A 14,635-nucleotide genomic window follows, 5' to 3' on the forward strand; every position below is an offset into this window, starting at 1 on the left:
AGGTCACAGTGTTACTAAGGACTTGGGTGAAGGTTTCTTCTACTACCTTACCGTTAGCCTTGGAAACCACAATACCCTTGGTACCACATAGCCACAAATTGAAAACAAAATCGGAACAGTTACATAGAAAATTAACGTATTAATGTCTAGAAAAATTTTGGCTGTAGATCTACATACAGCTTAAAACTATTTTGGCAGTGAATAAGCCCATACTTATGGAGTGTGGCCAGGAACAACTTAATGCCCAAACCAGTCCCATCTTTTTTGTTTCTTTCCATTTTAAGTTCAGAATAAAGACGTCTTACCCTTTGCACCTCATATAGACATATGGGGTGGAAGGGAGGAGGAAACTAGGAAACAGATGTTCAGATCTGTGCTGTTTTTGAACATAGACAAGTCACCTTCGGTTTTTTAAGAGGACTTCCATGGCCGTAGGGAACTTTAAAATTTGAGGGAATAAGGAAATAAAACCTTAGCAGACATCAAAATATGATTTTGTGTCAAGATGAATTTGTTTTATTGACAGGTCTGAAAAGAAGTGTTAGATACTTTGTCATTGCTCTACATATTTCTAGAATAAAAACATGGCTAAAATGAAATACAGTCACAATTCACAGTGCAGGATACTCCACATCTCTCATATCCAGCTCCCCTTTCCTTCAGTCTGCCCTGGCTGTTCCCTAGGCCTGGAAAGCCCTTCAAACTTCCTTAGCTCAAATTCTACCTTCTGCAAGCCTTTCCCAGTCCAGTCTGCCTTGATTTGAGATTACCTTTCTATTTACACTGTGTATGTCTTGTATATGTGTTATTGTTTGCCTGTTGTCTCCCCCATTAGAATGGGAGCTGCTTGAGATCAGGGATCTCTTTTTCTCCCCCCCCCACCTTTGTATCCCCAGCACTTAGCACAATGCCTGGTTCCTTATCACATTGCCGGATCATACCATAGTAAGTGGTTAATAAATGCTTGTTGACTGTTGAAATAAACATGGACATCGAACAAAAATAATAGGTTTTAATCAGTTAAACATTATTAAAGGCTTACTGCTCATATAAAGCTTTCTCTTTCTGTGTACATCTGTGTGCATAGACATACCATTTTCTATGCCAACAGACTCCCAGAACTCTGTATCCAGCTCCAGTTTCTTCCCCTGAACTTCAGTGTCACATAACCAATTGCTGATTATGTTTCAGACTGAATGTCCTGGGGTCATCTTAAACTCAAATGTCCAAAATTTGAAGTCATTATGTTTCTCCCCTGACAAAAACTCTCTTTTCCAAACTTCCCTATTTCTATCGAAGACACCACCAACCCTCCAGTCTCCCAGTTTCATAAGCTCACTCCCCCTCACCCTCATATCCATCCGTTGTCAGATCTTGTCAGTTATTCCTCCACATCTGTCATATCCAGCTCCCCTTTCCTTCAGTCATTTGGCTACTACCTTAGTTCAGGCGTAATCACCTCTCACCTAGATTATTGCATCAGTCTCCTAATTAGGCTCTCAGCTTCAAATCTCTTACCACTCCAGTCCATCTGGCATAATGCTGCCAAATTATTTTAGTTAAACATAGATCTGACCTTGTGACTCCTCTACTCAGCTCAGCACCAGTGGCTTCCTATTGGCTCTAGAATAAAACATAAATTCCTATGTTTAAAGACTTTTAAAGTCCTACATCACTTACCCCAGTCTGATTTCTCCAGTCTTTTGGGATGTTGCTTCCACCTCCCACACTCCAAAATAGAGCCAAACTGGACTTCTTTCTGTTTCTTCCACAGGGCTAGTTTCCCTTTTTGTGCCTTTGCGCTGACTGTCCCATGTGTTTGGAATGTGCTCCCTCCTTACTACCACCTCATAAATTCCTTCTCCTTTAACAAGAAACTCAAGCAGCATCTTCTGCATGAAGACTTTCCACTTCCCCCCAACTGCTAGTGCCCTCCCTTCAAAATTACCTTATATTTAACTACTTTGTGTGTATTTTGTATATTTATGCTGTGTCTACTTTTATGTGTTTTGTCATTTCTGCCGTTACAGTGTGATCTCTTTGTGCATAAGATTGTTTCATTTGTACTTGTGTCCCTAGTGCTAACTTAGCACAGTGCCTGGCACACGGCCGGTACTTAATAAATGTGTACAGTATACTATTTCATCACCAGTTGTAACAGCAGGTACGATATGTAGACTTGTTTTGAACCTGTTTGGACAATCATCTCCAATGTGGGTAAGCTGAAATCCATGGTTGTCCTATCTGTGCCTGAATAGTTTGTATCTTTTGTTTGTAGAGCACCCATATAAAAAGCACAGGATTCTTCAAAAAAAACCTGTAGCTGATAGGAACTGCATATTAATTTCATTGGATGAAAACTCTGTATTAGCAGGTGAGTTTGGCCTTTTTGTTTTTATAATGTCCAAGTGCTGGCATTTTTAATATTTTCAGATACCTGTCAAAATTTAATGAATCTGTTATTAAATTTATCATTCACCTGGCATTGTGCTAAATTCTAGGTACAAAAACCAAAATATTCCCACCTCTCCAGGTACTGAAATTGTTGTTAAGTGGAGTTTCGGGTTCAGTAATCCCAGAGAATATTTGTATGCCCCTGATGTTGTTTGATCATTAAGTAGTTTTACAAGCTACTAAAAAAATAGGTGATTATAAAGCAGATTCAGCTATTTAATTTAAATATTGAGGTTACTTAAGGCAGAGATGTCAAATGGGCTCCCCAGCTGGCCCAAACTAGATTAAAATGAAATCTGGAAATATGTGACCAGATGAACAAAACACAAGTAATGTTAACCTGTGGCTTTCCAAGCCAAGATGCTGCCCAGCTGGCAGGGATCCTTATGGAAGGCATTGTGAGGCCCCTTTCTATCTGAATTTGAGGGCAGTGCTTTAAAGGCTCCATAGACAGCAGTGTCCTTAAAGGTATGCAACGTAAAAGAACTTCTTCGGAGCTCAGCTCATAAATTTCAGGCTTTGGCAATTTAATAAAAAGCTCTAGTAGGTAAAATTAAAAAACAAAATGGAATGTGTTCATCGAAAAGGAAAGATGTCATGGAAGTACAGTACAGTGTTGGGAGAGGGTGGTGGGGAGAAGAGGGATCCTCCTCCCCCTCTTATCCATCGGTCGAACCAGCACTGAGCTGTCCGTGCTGACCAGCACCCCACAAAGGGCCCGAGAACCTGACCTCGATGCTGGGGGCGACCCAGCCCCTACATCTTAGAGCGGGGAAGGACCTGAGGGCAGGTCCTTGGCCTTGCGGACACAGCTGGTGTCCAGGGCAGGACTGGAACCATCCCCTGACCGCCGGGAGCTTACAATCTAGCGGGGGGAGTATGGAATCTTGTTCGGGGGCCCGACTCTTGCGCCTTTGGGGGAGCGGACCGCGGCCTTGGGCCGGTACCGACCCAGGCTGGGGCTCGATCCTAGAGGCGATGGGGGGGGAAGGAGGAGTCTCCCAGCCAGGGTCTCAGTCACCCCGGTCTGACTGATGGGGAAACCGAGGCAGGCAAGGCTTCCTGCCTGCAGGCCCGGCGCTGCGAGCAGTGGGGAGGGAGCCCTGTTGGGTTGGGAGGCCTCGGCCCTGCTCGGCCCTGGGCCCTTTCCCCAGTGACGTTACGGGATGACGACACCGCCGGTCCCGCTGACGCGGCACGCACGCCAGGCGCGCATGCGCTGGCGCGGAGCATTGTGGGACGCCGCGGCCCAGTCTGAGCGAAAGGGGGCGGCCGTTTGTTCTGTGCGTGCCTGGGCCTGCGCGCGGTCCACGGCCGTGCCCCCGCTCTCAGCGTCCGCTCGGGCCCGCCCGCCCCTCGCTCGCTCTCCTCTTCCCCTTGCTCTTCCTCCTCCTCCTCTTTCACTTCCTCCCCCTCCCCCCCGGGCGCGGCGGCGGCGGCGGCGGCGGCGGCGGAGGACCCGGCTTCCCTTTCCCTCCCCTCCCTCCTCTCACTGTTTGTTGTGTGTTTGATGTGTTAAAGCAGGAGCGAGCGAGGCCCGAGAGCGCCATGAGCACGCCCACCGTCGTCCCCAGCGCCGCGGGCCCGGGCCCGGGCCCGAGCGGCAGCGGAGGCCCGGGCGGTGGCGGCGGCGTGCCCGGGGGCGGCAGCGGCGGCGGCACCGAGGTCATCCAGGTGACGAACGTGTCCCCGAGCGCCAGCTCGGAGCAGATGCGGACCCTCTTCGGCTTCCTGGGCAAGATCGACGAGCTGCGCCTCTTCCCGCCCGAGTGAGTAGCCGTTGGGGGGGGGGGCTCGGTGCTGGAGGGGCCGATGTGGCCGCCGGGGGGGGGCGGTGCGGGCCCCTGTGCCTTCCTGCGCCCTCCCGGCGTGAGGAGTGCTGAAGACGCTCGGGGAAGGGCGAAAGCGCGATCGGAGATTGTGTTGAGAAAGAAGTCCTGAGAGAGGGCTTCAGTTAGGCTGGAAACTAAACGGGGGACTCCCCGGGGCCGGGAGAGCGGGTTCTTTACCTCTGACAATCCAACACCTGCCGGGTCGAGGCTAAACACTGAACTGATAACGTCTTCAGTGCGTTTGAGGGAAAGCTGGGCCCTTTTTATTCTCCTGGACTTACTTACATTTCAGCCGGATGCTGCAGTCGTCACCTATTTCCTGGTTACTTCGCTGTATCCAGTGATGTCTCCATTTCAGCTCTGACCGTGTTTCTCTTTTTTCATTCTCTTAATATAACTAATTTTAAGAAGCCCATGTTTGGTACATTAATACGTTATTTAATTTATGGTTGGGTCTGCTATCTTTAAACTAAATGGCGGATTATTACTGTAAAAGTAGGTTGCCTTCTGTAATTTTTTTAACGGGTAACAGTAAAATTTAGTATATAGGGAAAAGCTAAAGAGGTCTTGTACAGATTTATGGAAGAACACGGAGTGGGGGGATGGGGCATTTAGCATGATGTGAGATTTGGTGTCCCGTCCGTCAGACTCCACTCTAACAGACTGAATACTTAATCTTTGGCAGGTCACTTCAATTTTCTGAGACCTGAGTTTCCCATTCTGTAAGGAGATTGAACTTTTCCACAAGGGAAGAGAAGCAGAATTAAGATTGAGTGTAACTTTATTTACTTTGATGGTGTTTAGTGTTAATGAGTAAAAATAAAATGGCAGAGATAGAAAAATATGGTAGAGAGTGAAAATCATGAGATTTTTGTCCCTGGCGTCAAATACAAATACATTCATCGTCCTAAGCAATTTCCCCTCAGTCTGTTATTAAGAAATTACTTCAAGAGTGAGGCAGCTACTGGAATAGGAAATACAGGCTTTCTGTTTCTTAGAAGCAGAGTGCAATGGGAAAGAAATCCAACCTGGGCGCTAAGAGAGCGTGGTTCTGGTCATACCTTTGCCCCTTGCTTGTCGCTCAGCCTTGAGAGCAAGTCCCTGCCTCATTCCATGGTTGTCTAAATCAGTGATTCTCAAGCTTTTTTTTTTCTCCTCCTGTCAAGATGCTCGAGGTTCCCAAAGAGTGTTTGTTTATGTGACTAATAACTAACAATATTTACTGCGTTAGAAATTTAAACTGGCAAAATTTTAAAGTCTGTATTAATTTACTTAAAATAATAATAAACTCATTACATTAGCATAAATAACATTTATGAAAAGTATGTTTTCCAGACCAAAAAAAAATAAGAATAGCTTTTATTTATTTTTACATGGTTTACAAGTCTTCTTAATGTCTGGCTTAATAGAAGACAGCTTGGATTCTTTTGTTTGTTTCTATATTCAGTTTATTGCAATACTTTGTTTTGGTTGAAGTATGTAAAGAAAATCCAGCCTCATCCAGATAAGTAGTTGGAATAGAAAGGAGTATTTTAATAACCTTTTCAGATAATTGTGGATATTATTCTTTTGTTACTACACTAAAACCGACTACTCGTAGTTTCTTAAAGGTTAGTTGCAGTGTAGGATCTAAAACCATATCATGAATTTTTTTTTAATCCATTAGCATATCTTGTGCTTTGAATGCTTCTTTTACACTATGAGTGATTTTATAATATTTCACACATCAGTCATCTGCAAAATATGGGTATGGGCATATCTTCCATATGTTAACACATTTCATTATACGACATTGAAAGTGTGCATTCGTTAATGTCACCACCAATCTCATCAGAAGAGTCCTTAAGTATTGGGAAGTTGTCAAACTGGTGTCGAATACAAATTTTCCAAAATTATAATTTTCTCTTGAAAGCTTCAGTTTTATCATTGGCAACCAAAAAATGTCAGTTTTCTTTTCTTAAAGTGACAGTGCTCACATCGTTCCTTTTTGAGACTGTGTCTGCTGAACATACTACATCCTACCCAAGTTGGAATAACCATCTTTTCATTTCTAAACCCACTGCTTTTCCTCCAGGCAGCAAGCGGCGATGCTGTATGAGGACTTGCTGTTTTGTCATACAGGGCATTAAGAACATGTGAACAGGAGTTGGGGAGGGAGTGTTGAGATTTAATAAACTTAATAAATTTTATTGTTTTCTCAAGGACTTAAATGAAACTGATGGGTTGTTTTTACTGGGAACTTGTGTCTGTAAAGAACACAATGATGACTGGTATAGTTTGTTGCGCGCGCGCCGCCCCCCCCCCCATTCCATCTAAGGCAGCAGCAGTTTCATCCACCATTGCTTTGACACCGTTGCTGCAAATAGCAACATAGTTGTCCCAGGATTAACCATGAGATTCAGAAAAGTTATTCAGTCCTTTAATAAGTTTCTCACTAGAAATGATTAGTTGGTGCTAATAATAGATGAATACAAGCAAAGCAGAAAGTCCAGCCCAATTTGTCCATTTGTAAGGTCAAAGTACAACTCTGTAGACAAGATATTGACCCTGTCTATGTGCTGCAACTGAAGCTTTTGTTCACAACTCGTTCAGCCTCTGGGACACTCTACTGTGCACTAGAGCAATAACAGAAGTGGAAAGGGGAAATAATGGCTTAGTACCATCATACAAATAGTTCCAACCTGGAGACCCCCAGGTATCTGGGGCCTGATCCCAGCCCACTTGGAGAACCTGTGGTCTAGATGAGTTAGAAGAACAATCCACCTTAGGGGTTGATCTTCCCTTTAATTAAGTTAACGACTGATCTGAATAGTAAAAAATGTTTAGCTTATTGCTTCAGAAAGACTTTGTTTAAAAAATAGTCATTCTGCTGAAAGTCAACATTGATTGTAGCCTTTAAACAGAAAATGGCATTCCTTGGGTTGAGGCCACTTTCTGCAGATAATTAAAATGTTATGCACTTAGTATGATTGACAATGAAACGAAAGCATAAGTCACATTCTGAGTGAAAACTCCGGTCTCTGGAAAAGGCAAGAAGAGAACAGCTTGTCTTTCCTTCCATTTTTGATAACATCCCTGAAGAGTGGTGCTCTGCCTTGATGGACACAGCCTTTCTAAAAAGCCCTGGGTTCATTGCTGCTGTTCACGCCATGTTGCACCTTTTGTTATGCTAGAGAGTGCAGCTGAGAAATCAGATCAAAGTATATGTATCAAGATGGAACTTGTGGAAATTGCAAAGTGTGTAAAAGAAAAAGCCTAGCGCTTTGTCCATGATACACACTAAGGAAATGTCTGTTAAATGATTCTTTTTTACTGTAAAAACAAATTCTGATTCCTCTTGACTACCAGATAATCTTCAGTTCTTTCTTTTCCTCTCCACCAGCTGTTTTTCCTTTGTTTTCAGTTGTCATTAGGTGATGTGGCTCAGTTGAGGCTCTGAGACAGTTCTTCCTAATTAAAAAAAATACTCCTGTGACAATATCAAGCATTATGATTTGACTCTACATTTAATTTTTTGGATGTGAAACCTTGTTATTTTTATCCTTCATGCCACTGCAAATGACACTACCTCAAGTTCTAGATGGAGGACTAATCAGATAAATGGGTGGAAATCTTTCCTGTAACGATATAAATTGATATATAGCACTTTTAAGTTTCGCAAGACTCTTTGCAGATATTTGATTTGGGCCTTACGAAAACTTTTGAAGTGTAGGTGTGGTGTGTGGTATTTTACTTCATTTTACAGATGGAGTAACTGAGGCCCAGAGCTCAATTGACTTGTCCATGGTCACAATGATATTGTAGAAGGGCCAGATATGGAATTTTCTTAACTCAACTCTTCCAGTTCCCAACTCCTGTACTCTTTGCAAATACTCAGTTGTCTTAGTTCTGACACTGTGGTGCCAACTGAAGAAAAAAGAAAATCCCTCTTCCTCTAGATGATCCTTAAAATACTCACAGTACAACTCCTGGCTGCCAGACCATAAATCTCTCCCCTTATCTTGCTGCCAATTCCCTTTGAGACACATGTTGTCATCTTCTGTTCGCCAAGCTAAAGACTTGTAGTTCGTCTAGTCATTTGGTGGCATGATGTCCAGTTCTTCTACAGCTTAAATTGGAGTACCATCATTTAGCCAGAAAGCAAGTAATTTAGGTTCTATTTTTGAGAGAGAAGTACCGAACTTCTCTCAAACTCAAGGTAGCTTCCTTTACCTGTTAAACTCTTAATGGTAGTGTAGTCATAAAAGCTGCGGTGAAAGGGAAGGACACTCGGTTTTTCAGACCCAAGCTGGTATTGGGCTTCAGAATTATCTATTACAATTCTGGACATTATCACCCCTTCTACTGCTCTAGAATAGGGACTCTGAGTTGAAAATACTACAAATCTGGGATAGAACAAAATAGCTTGAAATCAGAGCAAAGGAAATCAGATGTTTGAAGCAGGAAAGCCTGCAGGTTGTTAGCCCTGTTCTGCTCTAGCACCTGCTTTTCTTTAGGGAACATCCCCCCCCAGCAGTCAGTACTTGATCAATTGTTAATCTCCAGATTTCATTTTCCTGGAGGTTACCTGATAGTGATCGTGTTTGCTGTCATACTGTTGTCTGATACGTGACATCTTTTCTGTATAAAACATAAACGCATTCTTGACAGGAGGAGCATCCCATTGTATTTCTGTTCCACATAGATCACTTATGTCAAAGCCTAATAGAATCATGGCCCCTAATTCCTACAGAAGGTACTAGCATTATCTGTATTTTTATTTATTTTATTAAATGTTTCATCGTTACAGTTTAATGTAGTTCAGGTTGCTTGTTGTCACGTTAGCAGCAGCACATTTTCAGGTCATCTCAGAGTAGATGACATTTACAACTGGCTGATACCATTTTATATTGATTCTTAAGAGTTTTAAATTTAATACAAATAATAAATTATTTTCACTTTGTCCCTAAATATGCTCTTCGGGGTTTGTTTCCTTGTAATCATTAACTACCCGTGGAGGATTTAGGTAAAGTAATACTTTTTATCTTAGATAGCATGAAGATAATTTTTAAAAATAACTTTAGAATATTCATTTTACAGTTTTACATGGGCAACCTATCACTATGGTATATGTGGTAGAAAGAGCGTTAGATTTAAAATCACAGAACCTTGGCTCACGTGCCAGCTCTGGGAGTTTAGCACCTGAGTTAATCTTGAACAAATTCCGTTATCTCTCTTGATGTGTTTCCTTATCTCTGAAATGAATGGTTTGGGCTATATGATCTCTTAAGATCCCTTAGAGATACAAATCTGTTATCCTGAGAGGCACAGAAGGATGATTCGACTTCCTCACTCCCATGGGTAATGTGAATCCAGGACTTCTCCTGATCCAGTGCTTCTATATCCACCCACCTTCTGGCTGTAGAGATTATCCTTAAAAAGTGCTTTTCCAAGTACTGTGTTATTAAGAAGAGAGTCCTGTTCACTAGGAAGAGAGAATGTAATCCTAAGTATATTCTAAGATGAAAACTGTTAGCATTTGGAATTATTTTAGGGGCTGTAGGTCACTAATTTCATTTAAACATCATTATGAAAATAATTCAGAGGCCTTCTGCCACTGAAGAAGTTGAGGGCTAGCCTCAAAACCAGGAAAACCTGTGTTCCAGTCCTACCACTAATGCTTTTGTACTGTGTAACTCAGGGCAAGTAACCTCTTCCTGCCCCCAGGCAGCAGTAGAGGCAGTTTCCTTCCCTGGGAGTTCTCTATACCGGTGCAGTCTCAAGTCTAGTCCCTGCTCATACCCAATGGGTTCTTTGACTGTTTACAACCTTTGAAGAGATTTACCGACCGCTCATTAGCGTCTTTGCTTTCTATATTCTGCTCTCCACCAAAAAAAAAAAACCCAGATGAAAGCATATTCACACCACCACCACCCAATCTGTTGACCCATATTTTTATAAATATATTAAGACTCTTGTCTTTGTATTACATTTAGAGAGACTTAGAATCAAAAGACAGCAGCCTCACAGCAACATTTATATGGTACTTGATACCTCCTGAATTATTTGCAAGCATAGTAAGTAATAATTTTAAAGAAATTCTAAACCTTAGAATGGGAAAATCAAGATCCCTCAGGTATTAGACATTCTGTATTCTCCCCCTTTACTGTATATATTCAATAAGTCACAAACCAAAATATCTAAATTATTCAATTTATACTATGCTTAAAGCTGGTGAGTACCTTCTCTAAATGGGAAGTAGCTTGCTAGAGCCAAAGAAACCCCCATTCTCTTTCTGAAGCTTAGCAAGATCAGATTGATAAGCAGAGCTTTTTGCTTTTCCTCCATCTCCAAAAACCTGTAACATTTGTTGTGAAGTTTACATTTGATTACAAGTTTCTTTTGTTATCATTGTGGTCAAGAGTTTATGCAGAAGGGGTAGGCACGTGAAGCCAAGAGGGTACAGGCCAAGGAGATTAATGTGCTGCCTATGAGGCATCCAGTTTTCATGCACTGCCTGGAGCAGGACTGTCCCAGCCATGTGCATTGACAATTGGGCAGCTTCACTTGAAGCTTGCTGGTGTATCTACCTTATATTGGTCATTAACACATGTTATTAGACAGCTAAAATTTCAGGGAGCCCCTAGCAAATTTTGAAAGATTTCCTGACTTTGGGTTTGTTACATCGTAAAGTAGAATCGTGCTTGTTCTTTTGGAAATGCTGTGTGTGAATTTAGTGTATTTGGGAGCCTGTGCATTTTCTTTTTTTGTGGTAATGTAGTGCTGTGGTAACTAATCTCTTCTCTCGTTGTCTCTCTCTGTCCTCAGTGACTCGCCTTTGCCAGTGTCCTCACGTGTCTGTTTTGTAAAGTTCCACGATCCAGACTCGGCAGTTGTGGCCCAGCATCTGACAAACACTGTATTCGTTGACAGAGCTTTGATAGTCGTTCCCTATGCAGAAGGTTTGTGCTTTGTTTCACTGCCTATGTGGCCATCCTCTTGATGACCGTCTACCTCAGTCTAGTTTGGTAGAGTGAGTAATAGTAGCATGTTAAAAATCTAAGCAATTAACATTTTGAGACCCTTGGTATACTGTGGTCCGTAGTTTTTACTGACATTATGGTCAATTTTTAGTCATTCTTAATTTTCAAAATTAGAGTCAGTTCTAATTTTTCTAGTTTAGCCCTTTTTTATTAGTGAAAATAAAATAACTGTCCTTAACTTCAATTCCTAAAAGACATTTAGTAAGCAATTATCTTAATTGGTGTTAAGTTTAACCCCTCTTCCCCTACCCTTAAAAAAAGCCCTTAAAAATCAACAGTCTGATATATGCACTTTCACATAGATGCCTTTAAAAAATGCATGACTTGGAATTCTACTTTTAAAACAAATGAGAACAGTAGTGGCCATTATTTCCTTTCACTGATACTTCCAATTAAATTTACCAAATTGTAGATTCCAGTATACCAAGGGTTGAATGATTGTGGTTTGTGTGAAAAGCCAAAAATTCCTTTAGGTTAGGTGCCAGAGGGGCACTGGGCATTTTATTTTATTCCAAGTTTTCTTGTTCAGCCTTGCTATACTTTATAGAATTTCACTAAATAATAAACTCTTCTCTCTGTTATTTGTGTGTGTGATTTTTGTAGTGGAGAAGGCAAATGCAAAGCCCTTCCAGATGACTGAAAAACAGTGGGTCCTCTGCCGCTACAGGGGATTCTAGACAATAACTAAAGGCCAGCAAGCCCCGCTCAAGCCCCCCAGGTGTTTTCCTGGTGTCACCAAATGTTAACTACATTTTCTGTCTTTTTACATTTTAGGCTGTTAAAGTAATTGGACAGGACAAAAGTGGGGTGGGTGGATCTTAACAGTGGGAGAAGACAGCACTTTTACAGCCGCTTTATGAAATTTGAGGCAGACTTTAGTACAAATGTACCTTTACTTGATTTATTTCTCTATAAATGTAGCACATGGTTAAGAAAAATCAGTGAAATATAGGAGAATTACTGGAATTTAGGTAAATGTGTATAATTACTGCATTTATTGGCCAGGCATTTTAAATCTGCCATTTTTTCTTTCATGAACTGGTCACAGGGCAGCTAGCTTCTTGATACTGTCTTTTCTAAAAGGAAAATAACTTAAAACTCTCAGTATCAGCCTGAAAATTTGCACCATGCCTGATAATTGGGTTTCAAGATCTCTAGTCCAGAAGACTCGTAGAGATTGATTTTGTTTTTCTGATCTTCTGCTCCTGGCGAAGGCATGCTCTCTAACAGCATGTCCGTCTCAGTACTAAAGAGTAAGAGCCTGGCTATGACCAGTCTTCCCTGGGGTGGCGTGTTGTGGCTGAGTCATTTCCTTTTTGTCACTGTTCCTGTTAGAGAAGAAACCTGGCACCCAACGAAATCCAGATCGTGAGCCTGATTGATGGGTCTTGGTGCAGGTCTTTGGGGCAAATGCCTGTAAAATAATTTGTAAGGACATTTTAGTGAGGCTTTTCTAGAAAAAGGAATCCTTTGTTGGATAAGCCTTCTGTCAAGTTTTTCCAGCATACCATAAAACAGCAGCTTTTCATATACGGTTTAAAAGGGAACATTGTCACTTTTTTAGATGAGTTTTTGAAAGTGAATTTTTTTAATCTATTTAATTATGGATGGTTTTCATTTCAAAAACCTCTTCTTGGTGTATTTCTCTTACAATGTGCGGTGTTAATGTTGCCTGGCACCAGGTGTCTCACTGCACAGTTTCTCCTCCCCCCTCTCACAGTTCCACTCCCTTTTTAGCTCTTACCCTTTGGTGTTGGCTCTTGCTCAGTGTGTTAGAATTGTACACACAGAGTCTATGGGAAGGCATAGCCTGAAATTGAAAACATTGTGATATAGTTAGATTTGCAAGGAACTCTTAATATTAATGGATTGGGGGATTATTTAGGTTCCTTGGTTAATGTTTGTTTCTTTTGTCTGTTTCTTTTTCTTTCATTTCTACACATTCATGCAGTATTTCATGGTTCTATCAAAGCAGCAGTAAAAAAAAAAACTCTTGACGCATGAAAATTAACTGGTGAGGGGCCTCATTGCTATTTTCAAATTGTAGTTTTATTTTTAAATAGTTTTTTTTTAAAAATCAGAGGATCGGATGCATGATTTTTTTTAATGGATGCAGATCTTCTATTAGGTGTCTCACAATAAGTTCAAGAGGATTTCTATTTAGATTGCCAGAAATGTTGCAATTGCACTAATTTGAGATAGAGATGTTGATATTTTATATATCCTCTTTCTGAGACATAATTTTGCATGCAAAATTATCCCTTAATCTCTATAGGTATGTTAATATATTGATGCATTAATTAGTGCCCAATATCCAAATGATCTTCTCCCCCCTCTCCCTCCATAACTCTTGGTATCTAAATTGATGACAGCTCTGACACAAACAAGATAACAGTGCTGTGTATTATACATTTGTTTATATTATCGGCACTCTCAGTATAGGTGGAAGGAACCATTACCTTTATTTAACAGTGGTTTTTCTTTTTTGTTGTTGTGTTTTACAGTTCTTTTCCCTGGTTCAGCCTGAACTATATACCAGGCCCTGCTGAAAATACCACCCAACAGTTTTCTTCTGCAGCTTATCCAGTTTCTCTTAAGTGCCCTGTACATATTGTATGTTTTATGATGAGATGCAGTTTCTTAATATGTATTACAGAAATACTACTGGTATTTGCAAATATGTAGTTAAATTGTATTATTGAACTCTCATTTTGGGGGCTTGGGCACATTAACAGATTAATCCATCTATCTGTATAGGGCTTTTGCTGTTGGATAGGATTAAAATTGTCTACATGAGTATTGTCTTATCATAGGACCCTTATTAATATTTATGCTGAATACATAGACTAGGCATTTAAAATGGACATACTTGTCTTTTGTGGCTTCAAGAGTTTGGGCCAAAGTTTGCTTTTTAACTGGCAATATATAGCAGCATTTTTTGGTACCGTTAGCGTGGCACGTATTGGAACATAAAGCATTTCACTACAGGTAAGGAATGTGCCAAAGTCTATACCCTTCACGCACCCAGTGAATATTCAGAGATCTGCAGAGCCATTCGGTTTCACTTTGAGTCAGCAAAAGCCCTACGCTTGATTCAACAGAATTTCCTTACATACCTTTCTTCTCTTTAATTTTTACGAAATTTATATGGTAGGTGTAAAAAAGATCATAGTGAACTGTGCCATATTATTAACCCCTAAATCAACCTTTTTTGTCTTGTGTATCTTGATTTTTCTGTGTGCTTTATAGTGAAGCAGCCGACACGAGTCGTGTTCATAAAACAGCTTTTGAAAGTTGAGAGCACACCCTGGAGAGCCGACTGTGCTT

At 41.2% G+C, this 14,635-nt stretch overlaps 1 protein-coding gene across 4 annotated transcripts in view; it reads left to right on the forward strand.

Annotated features, from left to right (window-relative positions):
* Window positions 1–2,282: 2,282 nt before the first annotated feature.
* The window catches only part of SRSF11 (serine and arginine rich splicing factor 11), a 28,860-nt gene continuing 16,507 nt past the window's right edge, over window positions 2,283–14,635 (forward strand). For 2 of the 4 annotated variants that reach the window (XM_020992993.2, XM_020992996.2), the window contains exons 1-3: window positions 2,283–2,374; window positions 3,976–4,223; window positions 11,094–11,227. In XM_020992993.2, coding sequence (XP_020848652.1) covers window positions 4,003–4,223; window positions 11,094–11,227 — 355 coding nt within the window. In that variant the 5' untranslated portion in view covers window positions 2,283–2,374; window positions 3,976–4,002. Of the gene's footprint in view, window positions 2,375–3,695; window positions 4,224–11,093; window positions 11,228–14,635 lie in introns of those variants that run through there. The other 2 variants (XM_020992994.2, XM_020992995.2) reach the window with 2 other exon arrangements.

This window comes from Phascolarctos cinereus, unplaced genomic scaffold (assembly GCF_003287225.1).
Source record: "Phascolarctos cinereus isolate Bilbo 61053 unplaced genomic scaffold, phaCin_HiC Scaffold_5;HRSCAF=322, whole genome shotgun sequence".
NCBI classification, from domain to species: Eukaryota; Metazoa; Chordata; class Mammalia; order Diprotodontia; family Phascolarctidae; genus Phascolarctos; species Phascolarctos cinereus.